Source organism: Amblyomma mixtum, chromosome 2, assembly GCF_055824585.1.
Source record: "Amblyomma mixtum isolate Tamu chromosome 2, ASM5582458v1, whole genome shotgun sequence".
NCBI classification, from domain to species: Eukaryota; Metazoa; Arthropoda; class Arachnida; order Ixodida; family Ixodidae; genus Amblyomma; species Amblyomma mixtum.
Genome location: NC_143013.1, coordinates 293,970,071 through 293,991,636, shown reverse-complemented (window position 1 = coordinate 293,991,636; position 21,566 = coordinate 293,970,071). Strand labels below are relative to the sequence as shown.

The following is a 21,566-nucleotide window of genomic DNA, read 5'->3' as shown; positions in this document are numbered from 1 at the left end:
TTCACGGGCCGTGCCCCACAGTCCCGCCCAGGGCGTTACAGCTCCTCTTGTCTAATGACGTCGTGCGCTATCATGTGATCTAATAAAGGAAGCGAGTTCTACGATTTATTTTAAACAAGGAAATAAAAAGTCAGAATGATACGGGCAGGCAGTTTCTAGCACTTCTGTGCAGAGCAATTGGTGTATCAACTTTCAACAAGAGCTCAATACCAGAAAACTGCCGTCTACGGCTGATATCATGTTCGCGTTTCCTCCAAAACTACAGCAACGAGAAAAAAAAAATACGAACGCAACGTTTCTGACGCCCCTGCGCAGTGTTATTTGTTTCATGGGGTATACGGATTGACTTTCCCCCTTTCTGTTTTTTTTTTTTTTGCTGAAAGTAACAGCCTTTACCCATTTTGTTTCAATGAAATGTTTAGTGCTCTATCTCATGAAGCATTACCAAGCGACACAGATACGAAAACGCGCGCTAAGTGGCATTTCGTTCTTTCCAACTGCGTTGAATTGGATAATTATCCCACACCAGGAGCTTCGTGTTTCCTTACGCGATTAGATACCCCAAGATATAAATGCTCCATCGAGTATAACGCGCGATGCTCCTGAAGCTGCAGGACGGTGCAAGAAGACAAGGGCGAGGTAATTAAGCCAGTTTGGTTATTCTTGCGGCGGTCCATGTTTTCCCCTTCCTCGCCAAACGTAGCGCTTCCCGCGTTTTTACTTTTATTCTCAAGCGTAACGGGGAGTCAGAGCGCGAAGATCCCATCGCTCATAGGCTCATCAAAGCATCATTTGCCTCAATAAGCGTCCACAAAAACTAACAATGCAGAATTTCAGCAAACCGCGAACAGCGTCTCTTCGCGGCGCCCACAACACAGGTCAGCCGCTGTAGCGTGTGCAAAAGTGACCACAAACATGGCGGACACCACGCTAGCCGTTAGCGCCCCTAGCGGAGGGCAAGTGAAGGATTTATTTCCAGCAAACCAGGTTTCGGGTCCAGCAGGTTTGTTTCAAACAAAGACGCCAAAAAACCAGAGGCATTTAGAATTTGAGGTGCTTAATTCCGCGTTGATACCTTGCGAAATACCAGCGCTGTGGAGAAACTGCGCTCGCTGTCTGCTAAAATTCGCTGTTAACACGGGCAAGACAGTCGCTCTTAGGCACACATGTATAATTAGTATCATATGTAATTATTTGTTATTTGCTGCATATATATATCGCGTATCACCGACAAGTATATAAACTGTTGCACATTCCTCTCTTCCCCACCGGGCCCAGCGCGCACACATTCCTGCTCGCCGGCACTTCGCTCTCGACAAGTGGCTTAGGGCATCGAGGTATCGAAGAATGTGCGTGACAAAGGCCACACGTTTCTTTCGGCCCGTGAACAGTTACCCCGCTAGCGTTAAAATAACGTGAAGCATCGGTTATCGTGCGATACATAGGCACGTTTCGCTCTGTCGGCCACGAGAAATTTCTCTCATAGCGGGAGGCGCTTCAGAAAAATTCAGACACGCGTACTGCATTGCCAAGCGTATTAGCGTCAAGCTGTATGACAATGCTAAGTCCAGCAAGGCCTAGTCCCTAACACGGCAGGAAGTCAACCCACCAATTCGCAAACAAGCTTTTTAGGTAAAACGAAACCTTGCAGCCGGCAATAGAGGCATTTATCATAGCCAGTACCACTACCGCTTATCACGTAGCGCGCGCCGTCAATAGGCATGCGCAGAACGCTTTGAGGGCGCCAGGTGCCGGCCACCTGCGCGCACGCCTGCCGTGTCAGGACCAATCAGCGCGTGCGGACTGCCGGTGCACAGTACGCGATAGCAGTATGCGCTATGCTAAAAGTCTATAATGATGATGCGCAACGGAAGTTTCGTCTGTCGTGTAAGTGTTCACGGTGGTTTGGCATATCCCAGTGGAACCATGAGCAGTTCTGCGGCACTCACGGGACAATCCACCAGATACATGTTGTGTATACCACCCTTTCGCGATATTCCGCTGTAGAAGATATGCGGCATCCTCGCGGTATTGTCTGCGCAAGAACACCAGTGTAAGCGCGATTAAAAAAGATTCACTGTGTAAATCAAATATTACGCATATCTCCACACTCTCGGCCGTTTTGCTGGTGGACCAAAACCATGCTCGTGTTACCAAGTTGAGTTTTTTAGAATCATGGCCTCGTAGGTTTGCACGGCGGCTCAAACAAGTTTCGAGACCTGGCACAGCCTGCAAACGACTTCACACGAATGCATGAGTGATGGGTGGAGCCCCAAATGTCAACCCCCTCGTGAGTGCGCAAACAGGCATCTATGAAATATTGGTCTGTATTACCATTTGCTGCATCTTTTGTTGTCCCAATGTCCACATCACGTGCATTACAACAGCACCGAGCATCCAAAAGATAGCACGAATGTATCCAGTTCGGCGGCCCCTTGCGTCAACTTTTGCATTATATCCTTACCGAGAGTCGCTACAAAAAGGCACCCAGAATAAAAATTCGCGCAACCGCCAGACAGAATTGATTATACGGCTGAAGGCGCAGCAACCAGTGCTTTCTCGAGGCTCTTGTGCCATAGTTAAGACCTAGAGTCCTTGTGCCCAAAGAATATCGCTAAAGAAATGCGACCAGGCGAACTACGCACTATAATGTTACTTAGAGGGCGCAACATGCACTGGACGCAACAGCATCGTCTCTGGATTGGTGACAAAAGAATGTGCTTTTCATAATGACCACCACGACAAAGGCAGCCCAGTCAGCCAACTATTTAGTAGCACCCTTGGCTAGTGTTGTGCAAGTGCAAGCCACTGGATTGCTTGCAATCTTCCCTTGCATACGGCTGTTACCATGGCAATGCTTGAATTGCTCCCAGCTCCCCAGAATATGCGAGCTATCTTGCATCTTGAAATCTTAGCATAATCGTGCTTGTGAGCCTTACTTTAGTGCGCGAATGCAACAACTAGTTTCCGCTATCAAGACCTACGTATTTCTAATTTCTGAGATTGGCAAAGAATTAACGGATCAGCCATGCGTTTTCTAACATCACCGGTGGTATTCGCTAAGCACAGCATACCGTGTAACGTCGAATGCCATGTAAAATGTCTATTTACAATGTAAAGGGGGTCAAAAGTAAATGGAACATGCATAGTTCTAAGTGCACTGGCTCTTTACTTTGTGAAATCTACAATGCATATTCAGCCTTTGAATGTGTTTGGTGCCACACTTGTGTGCCAGCATACTGGACACTGAAATTTCAAATATCAAAGCATAGCTGCATTGCAGAACTAAGTGCCATTTACTTCTGACACAAGTGGGAAATCTCTGAATTAAATGTGGTGAAATTATTGTCACTCTGAGACCTGCTCATTTTTAATTTGACTCTAAGCAATGGTGTGAACATCATTACACCACTGGAAGACCTGGCCAAGATGAATGCAGATGACTTTGCCCTTAGCGTGGATACTGTACGTTAACTGGCATGTGCCGATTATACAGCCCATGAGGTTGCAGTCAGTGGCGATCTTTTTGCAGCAGTTGCAATGTTTGTGAATGTGATGAGTGCTTGAAAAAAAAACAAAAAAAAAACAGGCTTAAGTTAGTGACATTTCCAATCTCAGACAATGTGTGCTTTTCCCAACATTTATCCTAAACTGGAGAGTGGGTCAAGTTCATTTGGAAAAATAGCAGCAGAAGCTCAAAACTGCCTTGACAAGTTTCTTCACACATAACTTAACACCCTAAGCCAAAATTGAGCAGATTTTGAACGACAAATAAACCAGCACCAGAGAATTGGAGACGTCACAAATACTACAAAAAAAAAAAAAAATTGATGTTGTGTTCAAAGCAAGAATGCATCTTGAGCACTCAAGCTGTTTGTGTGTGTGTAATCCTTCATTGATATATGCATGTTTTTCCCAACCTAGGAATTCCTTGGAAAGGAAGCAGTGACCAGTTGTGTATTTTTGTAATGTGCCTGAATGCAGCAAAACAAAAAAAATGTTTTGAAGACATTATGGTCTCCCCATTTCTTTTGCCCGTGCTGGCCCACAAAGGCAATCACCTGCAAGTCGCACTGAGAATGCAATGTGTTCTATATTTTTCATTTCAGACAGCAGCGAAACAGGTACATAGTGCCCACTTGACGAAAAAAAGAACAACGGAGGCTACAATTCGACAGCCTAGAGCAACATTTTCTCAGGGGGTCAAATATTAGACTATGTAAAACACCTTACACACACAGCGTGCATGACAGTAAACGTGCATTTCCAACGAGTCTCATAAATAGTGTCCGTGCAGCTCCTTTAGTCTTCACTGCAATAAGCAGTTTCGGTTAACGCTGACACCATACCAAACAAAGCTAAGTATATATAGCTCAAGACCATATACACACATTGAACTCCTCTTTTCTCTGGACAGTCAAGAACTGTCACATATTGCACAACCCTTCCACACAACAATGTAACAATATATCTTCGCAGTAATACTATCTTTAAAACTCTGCCACTGGAATAAGCCGGCAGCGGCATAGCCAAAATATGCCTGACAGGCAGCTATACTTACAGCATCTACAAATAAACTTTCTTGTAGCATACACACATGGGAAGAGCTCAGAAAGAGATGCGCAGCGAAGTACTTCACTAGAGATATCAAGCAAAAGAGAACACATCACAACCAAATGCAAATTTACAGCATAACCAGAAAGGCCGCCAGACATACAGAAGAATAAGGTACTGCCAAGAATGCAACAATAGATTTGCTTTATGTACTCAATAGAAGCCATGCGTTTAGGTTTGGTTCAGGCTAAGGGAAAAACCGGACATCAGAAGCTGCAGAAAGTCAAAACAATACAGACAGAAAGGGTACCCAAATGTAAAGTAAGTCGGATCATGTTTCATTGCAGATGTCTTAAAAGCCCTCTACTCCATCAATACAGAATGAGAAATAAGAGTATCAGTGAAGAAACATAGCAGGCAATGCCCAAAAGATTTTTTTTTTTACTTTGTACAGACAGGAACACTTCAAGGCCAAGAAAAGATAGATGGGAAGTAAATCGTGCTGAAAAAATCTACGAAAGAACTCTATGCACTGGCTGAGGAATTGGCCATCTAAAAAGACATCAAGAGAACACTGAAAAGTTCAACTGCATGATTACTGCACTCGCCATAAAATCATTGCCTTAACATAGTCATTAAACTCGTCACCCTGTAACAGGACCGGTGTATCAATGACTAGATTGGGCATGCTCTCTTTGTTGCAACAAGTTTGAGGCAGCAAACAAAACGCTGCAGATGTTTCAACGCTTATTAGGCACTAGACCAAACAAATGATGCCCCATGAACTATTGCACTGGCTTCAAAGTTAACATTGCTATTCTTTACAGAGGCATAACAGGGTTACCGCATTCTATGAGAAATCCATTGCAGCCTCATTTCAATTTAGGAGCAGTGAGTACTGTACAATCTTTCACACCTGAAAGCTGTAGTCTCGCAAGATGGTACAAGCATGTTGGAAAAAAATGTCGCATATATGCCTGTCAATGCAAATGCATTTTTTCCGTATGTGCTCTTTCACGAGAAAAATGTATGTGCCTAAAATTCACCACCATCCCTCACTAAAGCCTTCATTCAATAACTGCCTCTTCCAGCACTTCCTGAAAAATGAGAAACTAAAAATCTTTGCCATATAGGTTAATTGAGCATGAAGCGAAAGCCCTACAAACCTCAAATGCCACCCAAATGTATTGTTTCGTATTCAGCACAAAAGTGCCCAGAATGAGCTGCTAATGTTGTTGTACAGGGCAGGCTGTAAGAAATATATATCTCGGAAGTCTGTAGCACCGGCAAATGCATGCGAGGGAAGGCTTACAGCATTACTGTTAAAAGGCCAGTATGAATTGGCACTTGGTCTATGTTCTGAGCACTAGAAATCAATCACATGACAGTAAGAGATCACCTTGAGATCATTATAACCCTTTTCAGCCTGGAAAGAAATAGTGGACATGCCCCGTGCATGTGTGGTCTACATCAAACGCAAAAGTGCATTGGCACAGACTAAAGGCACGAGATGACATGACTTGCCGAAATGCTTAAAAAGCATAGCTTTCATACAAAGTTATCAACATCTAGCTTAAATTTTTTTTGGACCAAATGAGCCAAAAAGGAGATCTCAAAAGACATGCACTACCCTCACTAGTTTCCTCTGCTCCAGCTTTTACATACAAGACATTTGCAAGGCTGCAGGAAGGTAAAAAGAATCACAGGAGCATTTACGGAGAATTCTGCAGATTTTCCAATTGCACTTTGGTCATTAAAGGGAGACTGTGGACACAAAGAGGCCACACTGGCTCTTTTCACAAGCGAACTGCAATGATATCAGTACATTTTTCTGTATGTAAATTTCTACGGGCAAGATATCCCAAGGTTGTGGGACCAAATCATTGCAAAAACGCTCGTGTGCTGCCAGACGGCAGTGCACATTAAAGAACCCCAGATGGTCCAAATTAATCTGGAGCCATCCACTACAGCACTCCTCATAGCAAATATGTCACTTTGAGGTGTCAAATCCCTCAATTTACAATCTACACCGCCATTCACTTTAAAACAGGGATCGCAGGATCCTGTCCAATACTGACCTCACAGGTTCAAACTGAGTGCCAACAAAAAAAATCTGCTTTTAAATACAATTTTCTAGAAAATAAATTCATTTCCTGCAGTAGAAAATCAATACTCAGCCACAGAGAGCCAGAAAGTCGATTTTTACTACAAAAATTGGATGCCGTTGCCCATAGTGTCCCTTTTAACGTGTTTCAGAAAGGTTTTTTTAGCATCACATACAGACAAGGGTAAATTCTTTGAGAGGTGTCTGAGAAGGTGACCATTACTCCTACTTACTAATGAAAACCAGAGCAACCTTGATTCCTGCTCTCAATGAAGAAAAGCCGAGCGCATATGAAACCACCCTTCCTAGTTGTTCTGCTGCACCTTCCAACGAGTTGAAAACAAATCCACCCCTACACACGCACTGCTCAGTAAAAAGGGTGCGGATTTCTCAACCGACAGTACCCCCTCCAGCAGCCCCCCCCCCTCCCCCCAAAAAAACAACGGACATTGAACAAGAAAAGCCACACACACTTCCATATCTTGTTCAACAGTTTGATGTGCACAATCATTCAATGCCCCTCAATACTGCAGTAAATAACATACGACTGCAAAACAATTTGCACTTTCCAACAGTACCAAGTACATTTACACTGGTAAAGAATAAAAAAAAAAACGGTTTTGTTGACTGTTGTTAAGCATGGAAGCAAGTGCACACACACACCAAGGTGAACATACCATTTAGGTAACACACAAGCATTCCAAGACTTTTGTTCTGAGCTAATCTGCACTGTTCCACAACAAGGAGCGATGCAGAAGCCTGACAGGTGACCGCTGGAAGCGTGAAAATTAAGGTAAGCCACTCTGATAAACCAAACTCTGCACATTGAACAGCAAACAAAGAATGTAGGTTAGAAAGTCAACCCACTTAACTGCTAAACCATGCTTGTACTATGCCTTTTACCACAGCAGCTGAGCTGTTCCCCAGTCTGAGGAAACTGCACAAATATTTCATAAAATTCCATCTGAAAAATGGCTAGAAATTACTGTGGTGTCAGAAATCACTGCTACTTACTAGTAATGGATCATACTAAACTCATTCCTAGAAGAGAGACTTTCACAAAGGAAGCCACAGGTCTGAGACACATCCTCAGTGGTGCGACTGCCTTTGACCACAGATACGTGCAACTCACTTACAGTAACTCAGTGCTGACATAACTACAAACTTTCATTTTCCTTGATCATGCCTAAGATCTTAGGAGCCAACACACAGGTAAGTGCACCACACTGCATAAGAATACAATCAGAAAGGAAGCCTTTTTTTTTTTTTTCTCAGCAAAGTGAAGCTCCTCAAGGAGCTGGAACATCTTCCTTCCCGCTCTTATGGTCTGGCAGCAGCTTTATTTACCTTCAAGGTGTGAAAAAATCTGAACCTTTTCAGACTACAAAAAATAGTGTCTTGTCTCGAGCCATCTTGTGAACTATGTACAAAGCATGCAGGAACTATCTGGGACGTTGTTTAATAACTCCAAATGCAGTGCCCTTAGCTAGCTCTGTTTCACTCTGCTAATGCTTTGAATGTACACAGGCGCAAACATGCCAAAGGCCATCAGAGAGAAGCATTAACAGGGCAACAGACACAGCATCTGAAGCCCAAGACAACTGAACATCCCTCGGTCCAGCAGCAAAGCACAGGCATCACTAGCTGCCCCTCACTTGTCAATGCGAGCTTCCACCACGCTGCTGCGACAAACCTGGCTGCGCTAATTCCACTGCAAGGTCTCACCACCAACCAAACCAAAGTGCTGGCTTAAAGCAAAGACGACGACGAGCCTTGGACGGGCAAAAAAAACACAGGATTAGAGCCAAGCGAGACGTGTTCAGGAGTGAGACGACGTGGCGTCCCCGGATCCGCGCACGCAAAGCAGGGAGCGGCAGGCATGTGTGAATGCTTGCCACCGCTCGCTCGATGCCTTCCTGCGAGCTGCTCGCCGAAGCAGGAACTGCCGCTCCTTCTCGCGGCGCCGGATCTCGCGGACCAGGGTGTGGAACACATCGTCCACAAAGTGACGGAGAGCAGCCGAGGTCTCGTAGAAGGGGCAGTTCATCTGCCGTGCAAGTGCTTGCCCCTCCTCGGTGGTAACCTGGGTGTGCGAAGCGGTGACTGCTTTACTAGCATCATGGTACAAGGCTGGGACCAAGTTTAAAAATTTCTCTAAGAAGCTACCTGCAATTGAGCAATTCCAGCCCTGTGCTATGTTCCAGTGTCTCGGTGGTGAAGCCAGTTTAGAACAGGAACACTCAAGTGAACGACGAAGCCCGTTCTGGTAGGCCATCCATCACATAATAAAACACAATGCAGCACTGAGGTGCTGAATTACTTCTCTACGAACCATCCACGTAACACATCTTTTAAACTTCCTGTGGCATCTCCTGTGAGGTCATTTGATGCATTCGAACAGAATGCTGCAGATGTGTTGAGTGGGAAGTCATGTGTGTGGAAAGAAAATTAAACTTCCATTCTGACATTCATACTGTACACTGATGCCCATGGGACAATCTTGCAGCACCGAGATCCTTGTAGGCAGTCAAGTGTGTGCAATACAAACGCCTTGAAACCTATTTGGCTGCAGGCACAAGAAAGCAAAAACAACAAGATGCACTCAAGGAAGTGTTCTTACTCCATGACAACCCATAGCCATATACTTTGCTGTGGCATTGGCAGCAAAGACTGAAATCGGTGGGCTGACACTGCTCTATGGCCCGTCTGCGATTTCTAAAGCACTCCTGACACTAAAGACAGAGTGAGAGTGAGGTTCTTCGAGTGAGGTTCATTACAGAGTGATGGTTCTTCGTAGATATAAAGCAAAAAAATGCAATGGCTGCAGAAAAAAAAACGTTGCTCTGATGTAAGCCAGCCGAAACGAACTTGAGAGCGACAACAGCTATAAAATGGAACGGCATTTAGTTGCCACTAACCTTCCCAACCTCACACAACATCGCTGGCCTTGTTGGCCTTCTCCTCATAGAGTGCACAATTTTTCGGTTCTATCACGCACATTCTAAATGCAGCACTTTCTACATGAGTGTGCGTCCAAGCCTTCTGGGATGTCATTCCAGGCTGCTGTGAACCATTCTGCTAAGACTACTGCTTTGCTGCAAGCACAACTTTCCATTCAATGAAGTCATGACATGGTCTATCAAATAATAGTGATTTTACGTTGCAGCTACTAGCCATGACGTAATTATGTGCACATAAAAAAGAAAGTATTGCTCTATACACACATCTGAGCTGGAAACTGCAACAGGAAGTTATCAGCTCTAAGCCCCTCCCCCGGGCAGTGACGGCTATATTGAAACAGCCAGAGTGACTTCATGACCTAACAACGCGTCTGCAGCAAAACTCCCGCGTGCATGGTTGGTGCAGAGCACGCGCTTACTCGAGGCCAGCTATGGCACAATGTGGTGAAGTCGCCAAGATCAGGCAGAAGCTAGACAGCAAAGGGATGGACACAGATTTTTACAGCCGTTGTGCCCCTGTCATGGGGTGTGGGCTCCTGCGATTTTGCATTGTCTCTCCAACTTTCCCTTTTACTCCTCAGCACTCCCCCGCCTGAACAACAAGCAACCCATTCCCCTACGTTCACAGTCACCTGAGAGCATGTGGCAGTCGGCTTATGTAGTCATGGATTATGAGCGCGCCAGCTTTGCTGGACTACCGCATGGTTGACAAGAACATTTAAAAATTCAATTACAAGTTACTCACAGCACCAAATGAGCTCATACTTTAAAAACCAGCGTACAATACGAGGCTTTTTTCCCCAGATTTTTGCATGCCAAATTTCCACCTGGTATTTTATGTGGATCCGAATAATTTTCCACCAAAATCCGCAGTTCCGGTTTCGTTATTATACAGTGCTATCACAATCACGCATCCAGCAAGAGGAGGTGCTGTTTAGCGGTGGCGCAGGTCGGCAGTTTCGATTTCGAGGCCTCTAAACTATGCTGACCTGACCTCACGACGCCAATAACGATCGCACCTTGCATGGTATGGGGTCTGAAAGCAGCACCCGGTTGCTTTTAAAAGGAGAATAATCGTAGCTGTTGAAAACATCGGCAACATGTCAAGCGCTGCTACACGGTATGGATTGGGTAGGGAGAACCTGCAGTTACTGCTGCTGGACAAAGGCCTCTCCAGCCACGCTGTGCATTTGGATCATGGATGCTTGGGCCAGCATTCTCGCGGAGCTCGCCGGTTGTTATTTCAAGAAATGAGATAATGAACACGCTCGACGAAAATGCTTTTCCATAGAAATATATTTCTGACAAGGGCCTTTCGGAAGACAGTACACCCGGCGATGACTGTCGCTAAAGCTCTGACTAGGGACACTTCCAAAGCCTGCGTGCCGGAGCATATGCCGGAACTGTGGTCTGCACATGCTCATGGTGCAAAACGCGAGTATATGAGAGCGTGGTGCCTCTGCCTGCCATTCACACTTCACTTCTCATATCTGGCGCACCAGCGTACACAAATAATTGGAGAGCGCTCGGCTTCCCCGACTTCCAGAATGTTCCAGCTGGCTGCCCCGGCTAGTTCAAAAGAATTTCTGCAGTCAAGTGATTTTTAATGATAATCGGGCTGCCTAATTCAAAGTGCCAGTGTGCACCAGCCTGGTTAGTCCCAAGATTTTGGGTGCTATGCGAGGATGTCAGATCCCAATTTCGCCGCAAACTGGTGAAGTGATGGCCCCTGGAGCCGCAAGGAGGCACTGCAGAGTGATGCCGATGCTTGATAATTGAAGTGCCCCAATCCCGTACTCCCAGCACAAAAACCTATTTGGTATGGCTTGCGAACTGCAGAAGCACACGCCTGCAGAGAAGACGATGCAGTTCACTGCCACACAGCTGCAGATTCCCGTTTCAGAGTAACAGGCTCTCAGCGCTTTGATAAGCCATGGATGGATTGGCAGCACTAGCATCAAGGCACCTCTCACTCCTAATAGCGACACTGTGATGCAACCATTCTTGCTATGTGCACGCGATGGGTTGACTGTGTGCAACGACAGCCTGAGCCGTTCCTTTGAATGACTTTTGAAGCAACCATCCTAAAATTGGGGGCTGACATGTATGCACAGCCAATCTATTTGTAGGGTCTAAGGTAGTTTTGAATGAGTGCCAGGCAGCACGCCCCAGGTGCCCTTTTTTTTGGCAGGGCGCATAGGGCTCCATGAATAATAAAAAAAGGAAAAATTAATTCATATGCAAATCAGTGCCAGCAAAAAAATTCAAATTGCGCGTCTTTTACCTGGCTCATTCGAGCTGGCGGTCGCTTCCTTAGACAAGCGATAAGTAGAGCAAGGGCAAACTTCTGAATCAGACTTTCTTCAGCGCAACCGTCACGCCTGAATCCGAAACTACAGGACCATTTGCAGTTCAGTGGTTGAGTGTGGAGGCAGAGTGGAATGCTGCTTTTTCGCCCCGATCTCCAGTGGCTTCAGACTGCTGTGTCCTTGTAATTGCGTCGTTACGGATTTGTTACTTTGAGTTGTACGTGCCTCGATGCTATCTTGTGAGAAACTGCAAAGTAAGATGCAGTGATACACGGGGGGGGGGTATACGTAGACATATTTGAGCCAACTTTCTTTTTGGCCAGGAAGGGCTACGAGCTAGACAGTCGACCTTTGCGTGGGATGTGACTATATACGATAATAGCAAAGTTCGTTAAATAAAGGCAGCGCGCGTTGCCACAGCAAAATTTTCTGCCTGGGTCCCATTTTTTTTGCTGTGGTCGGTTAATTCAAATATTTTACGCAGTAACGATGGCTTTGAATTAATGAGGTTTTATTGTACTTACTGTAGGAAGCTTACTTCGTACGACCAAGCACCATAAGCTGGGAGAGCACAAAGCTAATGCAGTGGCAAGGTTACATAGCCAGCAACTGCAATTTTCAACAAGGTGAGAGATTTATGGCATGTGCATAAGTAAAGCGGCATGTTGCACAGCAAGTGAATGTGTCATTCAGCACAATGGTAAATACAAATTGTTTAGTTCACCTATTTTTTAACGCACATGCACTGACAGACACAGTTGTTCAAAACCCTCGCATTACCTCTCAAATTATATGCACTTTGGTTTTTGCACACACGCAACTAAAATATGGTACAGCTTGGACCGATTTTTTTTCCAAGCACTACAATGTGAAGGTTTCATGAAAAAAATTTACCCAATTATGTTAGATGCTAAGATTATCTCACTGCTTGTTACCTGTATTCACTCCTGTTACGTTGGGATCAGTAAAGTTGACAGTTGATTCAAATAAAAAGGGTACCAAAAATTTGCTCAAATTACGTGTGCTTCAGATTGAGAGTAGCCTTTTCTGACACATTTACGCCGGCTTTTCAAATTAACCAAGGTCCACTGTATACGTGCATCCAAACCGAATTCCAGTTTCCAATAAAACAGCACAAATAATCCGAGCGAATATGGCAGGCATTCTGCATTGGATTGCGAGTTCCTGTGTAAAGGGGTTGACCAGAGTGAACACTGTATAGTCTAAGGCCATTCAAGAACTAAAGGGAAACCCACCTGGCGAGAGCTTTCCAAGTCGCACTTGTTTCCAACAAGAACCATGGGCACAGTCTCAGAGCAGCGAACACGCTCAATCTGCTTTCGGCACTCGGCTGCTTCTTCGAGGCTCCTTCGGTCGGTGATGGCGTAGCAAATGACAAAGCCTTCTCCACAGCGCATGTACTGGTCTCGCATAGCTGTGAATTCGATCTGTGTGCAGAACAAGAATGGGAATATTTGGAGAATGGCTCGACACGAAAACTGAACGAAAGTAAACATGGAGTAAATGTTCACATGCATTTTAGGTGGGTCATCCCTCATTTCAACAAAAGTCTAATTTTTTAACAACAGAAGCTATACAATTAACACCAAAATTTTATTATAGTAACGTATATTATAAATTATGATGACAATGATGATTATGCATTTTTATGGTGAAAGTGCATCTGTAGTCAAAGAGTGCCAAGGCAGGAAGTGTTTTCTTCAACTCGAAGTGGTGTAAAAGACCATATGACAAGAATTTAACCACTAAGAAGCCAAGTACCAGGACAGGAGAAAGGCTGTACCCATTGCTTCACCGGTGGGCACATGGCGGTACAGGTGATTGAACCCCTTGCCTCCTACATGCGAGGCAGATGCTCAGACCACTACGCCACCATTGCAGTATATTACAAATTATACCTAATTACACCACCTACTAAAACAATGAGTAATACAAATAGAAAATCTAATATAAACCTAGTCTGTGCATAACTCTGAATCCAGGATAAATTTCCATCCGACTACGGAGAACTGAAAGGCTTTCTTTCACAGACACAGACATGGTCAAGCAAAGTAGCTATTAACCATCGTCACCTCCTCACTGCCAACATCAACCAATAACAGATAAATGAACACACTCGAAAGAGAATGTCAAAAGTGCCAGATTTCAATGCCACTGTACTCTTTCACGTCTGATTCCATTTGACTGAGATGGCCATCATACAGCAAGAAAGGTTTGCACTTATCGCCTAAATGCGTAATGTTGCAAAAAGAAGCAAGGCCATTACACTGCATTCACGACAAAATAGCTACAGTTAGGAAGAATTGCGAGCTGCTGCTTGCAAACAGCTTGCCCTGGCTCTACAGCAAGTTCCAGCAGAGTTCTTCAAATTTATCTTCATGCTTAATGCTATACTTAACTGTATGCATAAGACTGCAGGGTAATTACACACATTGCAGTGGCTTAGCCACAACAGATAAGAGGAGCAATTTCATACATACTGCATTGTTACAGACATGCTGCTTTAATCTAGCAGTGTTAAAATGCATTGGAATTATAGATGGGCGATCAATGTCCTGAACTTACTCACAGTTACACAGAATAACTGTAGTCGGATACAACTCAAGAATGCAGTGGAATATACTCCTCAATAAAGGTCCTCTAGCCAATGGTATCGACCTATTCTCATGACGCCACGGCTAATCCCTTGTGTGATATCACAGATGATTGACACGTGCCTCTGTGAAATTTCATTAATTACGACATCATGACAATCAGCTGACAGCAGCAGCTGCAGCACTTCCTCTGAGAAGTATTAGCGTCTGTGTTCTTGAGTTGTGCCCAAATATCACCTGAGTTTGCAACAGATCCATCTAATGCACAAACAATGAAGACAGCTGGATGTACATAACAGGCTTCAGTTTGTTCCCCAAGAATCAACATTTACCCCCTAGAGTGCATTTCCTATTTAAATGTGCCTTGACATTGCAGCATACACCTTTAGCTGAGAATAGAACAAAATATTCCATCAAGTTTCAACAGGGACCAGTTTTTCTTAAGTCTCTCAAAGCTAGAAGGATTTAACAGCTAAAAAAAGGCAATTCTTTCAACTATGAATCTCTGATGGCACAAAGAGTAACTACAGCTCAGCACACCAAGCTATAGGCACCTCTTATTCGAAGGACATCTGACCCCCAAGAAATCTGCCTAAGAATGTTATGTCAATGCAATACGTAGTAAACAAATAACTACACATTACTAGAGCAGTTCTAAACCTCACCCAAAATTTTCTCCAAGAGAGAACCCACATCACAATCTGCATGCAACGGCTTTCGATACGCATAGCCACCCAGTCCCGATGTATTATTAAACAGTTTGTGGAAGGGCTAACATTTCACAGGGGGCTGGTAGCACTTTCTTTTCACGGATTTCACTGCGTACTAGATTTTTATCCAGTACACCCTCAACCTGACATTTACGTCTGCTGTGATTTATCAATGCAAGCGCTGGCATACTGCTGTCCAATAACTAAGTTCCAAGGGACACAACCGTGGTCCACCTGTCTTGTTACCACCTACACTATCACTAGCAACACCTAAGCCTTTGATGGCCCGAGCCCAAGCTAGCCAGGTCAAGTAAGACCCCAGTTATATATTTTCCCCTGAAATTGCTTCGAAATTTTGTTGAGACTTCAAAACAGTGAAGATGCATTTCATGCACGTCAACTATTCAGTAGTTCTGATGTCTGTAATCTATGATGCAGGCTGGTTGCAGAGCCTTCAGGTACGATAGAAAAATTATCCACTCTGTGTAGTATGCTTTACATCACCACAATGAAGGAAGAATACTTGTCCAGTGACCAAAGGTAATAATTCAAATGGCAGCAGCCAGCTTGTCAATACATGGCAATGCACAGACGCATCTTAATGCACCCAAATAAGCTTGTACATTTCTCCTTATCACTACAGGCATTTTAGTGGAATCGGTATAACATGCATTACCCGTGTGTGTGTGTCAGTCATGCCCAGAGAATTTTGCACAACTGTCCTACCTGACCGGCAGTGTCCAGTATATCCAACAGAGCCACTTCTCCATCAATGACGGTTTTTTGCTGGTAGGCATCCTCTGATTCGTCAAAAAGAAAAAAAGTAAGAATGAGGCAATGAAATTCACTTTAATAAAAAAATAAGTAAACTACTATGAAGGCAGGGATTTCTAAAGGCAGGCTGCAAATAATTCCCACTGTGAACGCTGTGCCAGCATGCAAAAATATCAGAAAAAAAATTTGCAATTAGTTATTTTGAAGTAACACCATGGCGGCCATGATGAACGCCATCATTAGGCAGGGTAACCAGTGAAGCCATCTACATTAGCCGAAACAGTAAATGCTACCTCCCACATATTTGCCCCTTCGAAATACTACACATCTTAGCCTTCTTACCGCAGTTCAGAATACAGATACAAAACTCTACATGACCCTGAAATGAAAATTCATTTCATGCCCTGCAACTAAGAATTGAACGGTGTGAGCCTAACTTGGCATGTTGGCTGTCATCATCAAGTGCAGTGAAGCCAAAACAGCACTCAATGCATACTGCCTATTCATTACTGTACGACTGAATGAATAGATTTATTTAAGGAGGAGATGAACTGTGTCCGGTACGGGGGGAGTGTATATTATTAACAACCACCAAGAAGCAAGAATAAAATTGAATGTACCAATGGTCGGGTCGTGGTACTCCAAGAAGCTGTGAGTCACAAACTGCAGCGTGAGGGCTGAAAGAAAAAACGAAAAAAAAAAAAATCAGCGCTCAAGCTCGTCAACGACGTTAAAGGAACAAAACGCGGGCGCCAATCGCCGGAGACAGAAAAACAAGGAAACTGCCACACGTCATTACTTCGCGCGCGCTGGAGCGCGGACAGGTAAACAGAGGCACCGGGTTGAGTCATGCGCGTGTTCGATAACGCGACGTTTTTATAAACGCGGGCCGCACGACGAATGAAACGACGCACTCACCGCTCTTTCCCACGCCTCCATCGCCGAGAACCACAATCTTGTAGACTCGAACACCGCCTTTCTGGTTCGAGGAGTGGCCAGAACCTCGATTCGTCGTTTGCACCATCTGCGAGCAGCACCCCGGATCGCCGAAACGAAAGATGTGTCAGCTGTTCAGGAAGCTAACTGTTTCCCACGGTCCTATTGGGCTCCTCACAACTGTGTATACCCGAAGGCTATCACAGCTTCTAAACGAGAAAGATTTCCTCTCACCTTGAATCGTTGGAGACCGGCCTTTTAGTGGGAAAACCAGGGTCAAGGCAACACCGCAGAGAACGCCCCACGGTTCCGCGCACCACTAGCAGAAGTAAACAGCGCAGTAAGCCTAGCGAACGTCTACGGCTCCAGCACGTTATCGTTTGCGATGACGGCAGGACAACGAATGACCTGAGACGGAATTCCCCCTAGGACAACAGGAATGGCCGAGATACCAGCTCTAGGAGAGATAAGAACAGCCGGTCAGAGTGTAAAACAGATTACATATTTTGGCCTAGCCCGCGCGAGCAGCTGAGATACAGCTCTGTGGGAAGCCCCCGCACATCCCGCAGCTGTTTAGCTTCCCTAGTCGCAAAACTCCGCAGATAGGGCTGCTCGAATGCAAGTCATACTTTTGTACAACAGATAGACATATGTGCAGTTAACAGCGATTGTCGCGACACCTATGAAAAATTAGCTTTACTGTTGCCGTCGTAAAACATTGCTTAAGTTAAGCGCTCTGCTTTAGAAGCCTACCAATCGTAGCGCTCTCATCGCTTATGCATCATTGTAATAGGGCTACAAATGTTGATGTGACAATTTCTGGCAAACTACGCTATATTGCAGATGGCGCTAGTTTTAGTACACAATGCGTTTTAATTTTTTTTTAATTCAAGAACAAAATAAAATAAAAACTGCAAAAGACAGCATTGTAGTAAATTTTTATTAAAGTTATAGCACGTTTATTAAAGTTATAGGTTTTGGTTTCGGTTTTCTAAAAGTTAGGCGGGCTTTTTTATTCCCTCTTTTATAGCCTTTTTATCAATTAGCGACGAACCCAATACTACTGCAGGGGTTTCTGTATCGAATTAAATCTACGTGTTATGAGTTCTCTTCGCAACTAAATATAAATATTGCAAAAGGCCACTCAAAATATCCCGGATTTGATTTCTTCATCACTCGTGAACGTTTAATTCACGTTTGCACTGTGGTTAAGCCAAAAGTTTCAGTGAGAGAATCAAAGGACATGTGTTGGTGCTGTTCACAACTGCAGAGACGAGCAAAGCCAAGAAGGCGCTATCAGCGGAGGACTAATTGAACGCGGGATTTTCAAAACAGGCGCTCACGCAGCAAGCACTCCGAACTTCATACGAGCTGCTCAGAGCTTCATTTCTCTCCCTTTTTTAAATTCATTCTGTCACATAATATGCCTTCAGAAAAGATGCTGATGGGGATTTTTTTTCCCAGTTCTAAACTTTATAACTAATCATTTTGCTCATCTCCAAAGGTTAAAATTTAAACAATCGAAAGTTATTACCTGGGTCAATATATAGGCGACCGCCAAAAGTATTGCTTACACCGCAGTTTCGGAAAAATTCATTACTTCTCTTTAAAAGTCTTCTTTAACTCACGTGAAACTGTTTTAAACTCAGCCTTCTTGCGTGAATTAGGCATAAACACTACTTGTTTAATCACATGAAATATAGATATGCAAAAGAGGGACCCTGCTGGTAGAGCCCCGGGATGTTTTGACAACTCCTCAGATACATATCACGTCCATAATTTTCTTCTCTTTTCATCCCTCTCCGATATTTATGCGGCCGAGGTGTCGTTAGCGTAACACACCAGGTGCAAAGCGTTACCCTGATTGGTCATAATAGAGGGACGTCACGCTTTATGCTATGGCAACGCGCCACGCGGATTGGTCAGAATGGAGTCGGTCAGAGAACTGGTAAGAAAACAGACTCAAGACGCCATACCAGTTACTCACCCGAACACAATGACATCACTCTTGACGTCACGAGGGATTCACTAGAGCTTATCTGGGGCGCTAATGCGAGTGTAGCAACATAAATGCAACAGACGTGTACACCTGTACCTAGAGTCACTTAACAATGCGACTGCCATCGGCATTTTTGCCCGCCCCAGCTATGGATTCTAAACAGCCCTGAAACGACAAAGACGCAGCAAGATACGGCACAAGCGCTGTCGATGAAATTTGCGTTACCACGAGGGTAAATGTCCGACAGATTTCATTGACTGCAGGCGAACTTCGCACCTATGCAATTCCAAGAAGAGCGACGTAAAACAAAAAAATGAATGAAAATGAACAAGAAACAAACACTATAAAGCCGATATAGCTTCTCCGTTTCATACATCATTTCATGTTGTCATAATTCATTCAGTTTTCTTCCCATGCATTTCGGCTACACGCCAACCACCTTTATCGGCGATGGTAAGGGTAAGCTACAGAAAATGTGCTATTAAGCAGAATGAGAGGGAAAGAATATTGTAATATTTTTATTGGTTTATTTTTGGTTTACAATGCATACGTAAACCAAGAATTCAGAATATTGAACATGAAAGCAAAATAACAAAGTCGTCGTTTCGAAATTTTCTTCTACCTCTCGGTATTTCCTTCGTTGTCTTGCAACGAGGTGTGTTCAAAAGGTTTTGCCGCCTGGGTTTTAACTTTTTGCCTCGTGATATAACTGACAGCTGTTGCATTCAAATCGAGGTAAGGATGTTTCCTTTCCCACTGACACACCGCTTCTTCTAAGAGAGAGAGAGAGAAATCGCTCTATTGAACACTTCTGGGTAAGCCGCCGAGTGGCGATCAGACTTCTTCCACGAGATCCAGTTGGTCCTTCAAAAAGACCTGCTCCTTTAAATTAAAATTCATATGCAGAAAACCGAAGTAATGTTCTAAAGTCGGAACAGAAGTTTACATTTGGTAGCGAGGCGCTGGAAGTGGTAAGAGAATAGGTGCACTTAGAGCAGGTACAGTGAGCATAGATCCGGATCACGAGAGTGAAATAACTGGAAGAATAAGAATGGGGTGGAGTGCATTTGGCAGGTTCTCTCAGGTAATGAATAACAGTCTACCAGTATCCCTCAGTAGAAAAGTACACAACAGCTGTATCTTACCGGTACTTACCTATGCGGCAGTAACGTCCCAGGTAGCACACGACAGCGGGCCAATATTGGAAATCCACTGGCAAAGCGTGGCCCTAACTAGGCCCAGAGTTGCCAGTGAGCATCCGATATTGGTTGTACCACTCCTTAGCAGATCCAACAATGGCCCTGGTTGTTAGCCAGGATTGCCCCACTGTTTGCCATTGCTGGCTTTGCCATCATCGAATCCTGGCTATGATAGGCCATGTTAGCCAGTGTTGTTCCACTCTTTGCCAGAATTGGCTATGCCATTTCCGGGAGCTGGCTATATTGGCCTAGGATTGCCACCGCTTATCCAGTGTTCAAAGTATACTGGCAAACGTTGGTAAACATTGTGTCATCCATTAAAATGGGTTCAAAATTAATTTTATTGCCGAGTACCATATCGGCAGTTCATAATTTTCGAACGCGCTAAAACATGCGAGTTCAAAGATTTGGTTTTATTTATTATTATATTTTAACCGAACACTTTTGCAGTTTGTGAGCAAAGCTACCCATGATTCCGTTGGAAAAGCTGCACTCTGGTTGCGCAGTGAGCAGCAATAATACGTTTAGGAGAATTGCGATCAAAGTCCTGTTGATCAGAATTAACGTTCTGATTACACCCGAGACGCCTTCAACAAAAATTTTCAACAGGTGCCTTCAACAAAAATAAAATAAGTTTCATTTGATTAAATTTTTGGAATAAAAAAATCACTTTTTTTTATTCGCTCTAGGAATTCACTGCCGCAGTGCGCAGCTGGTGTCTGCTTCATGGAGATCGCGATACAAACGTAATAGATTAGCGCAAGTGCATTCGCTAAACCGAAATTTTGCTCAGTTTTGGCAACGTCCAGAAACGAAGCAGTCGCCTCGTAATTTCGAATTATGCGTTGCGCTCGTGAAATATTAGGCGGGTGCTTCATAAACGCACGCGGACATGTGCTAAGCGATTCCTACGCTTCCCTCCGTCGTGCCCTGTTATCGCGCCTTTCCCGTGTTTTCTGATTTGCTATTTCATTCCTTTTCTGCAAATCGTAGTGTTGGAAATTGTTTTTTTACCATTTTATTATTCTGTTGCGTAATTTGCATTGGGGGCTATATAGCTCTTGCTCACGTCTTTGCATATTTACTCGCGTTTTTTTGTCTTTCGAACATCACCTTTATTGATGAAAACCATCGAAAGTAGTTGCGAACCCCAATTCAACATGCCTTTGTTTGTTTTTACTTTTTTTGCGCGAAACTTCCACACCAACAAAAAATTTGAGGATTCTTCGACGACCACTGAATAAATGAACTGACAACTGGCGTTAGACGCATGTTAGCCTAGCTTGTTTGGCGCATGTACGGTACATGAAACTATGAAAGAGCGCGCATTCTGCTTGGATATTTTTTTTTGCTTTATATTTTTGCTATTATGTGGTAACATTTTAAGCTATCTTGAACTAACAGAA

At 44.1% G+C, this 21,566-nt stretch overlaps 1 protein-coding gene across 1 annotated transcript; it reads right to left on the bottom strand.

Moving 5' to 3' along the window:
• Nucleotides 1-4,074: 4,074 nt before the first annotated feature.
• LOC149364526 (GTP-binding protein Rit1-like) lies at nt 4,075-17,515 on the bottom strand. Its single transcript, XM_089574483.1, has 6 exons — nt 17,197-17,515; nt 16,945-17,050; nt 16,647-16,703; nt 15,979-16,052; nt 13,184-13,375; nt 4,075-8,741 (listed from the first exon to the last, which is right to left on the bottom strand). Exons 2-6 carry the CDS (start codon nt 17,048-17,050, stop codon nt 8,478-8,480), a joined length of 693 nt encoding a protein of 230 aa, XP_089430609.1. The 5' UTR covers nt 17,197-17,515; the 3' UTR covers nt 4,075-8,477.
• Nucleotides 17,516-21,566: the final 4,051 nt, after the last annotated feature.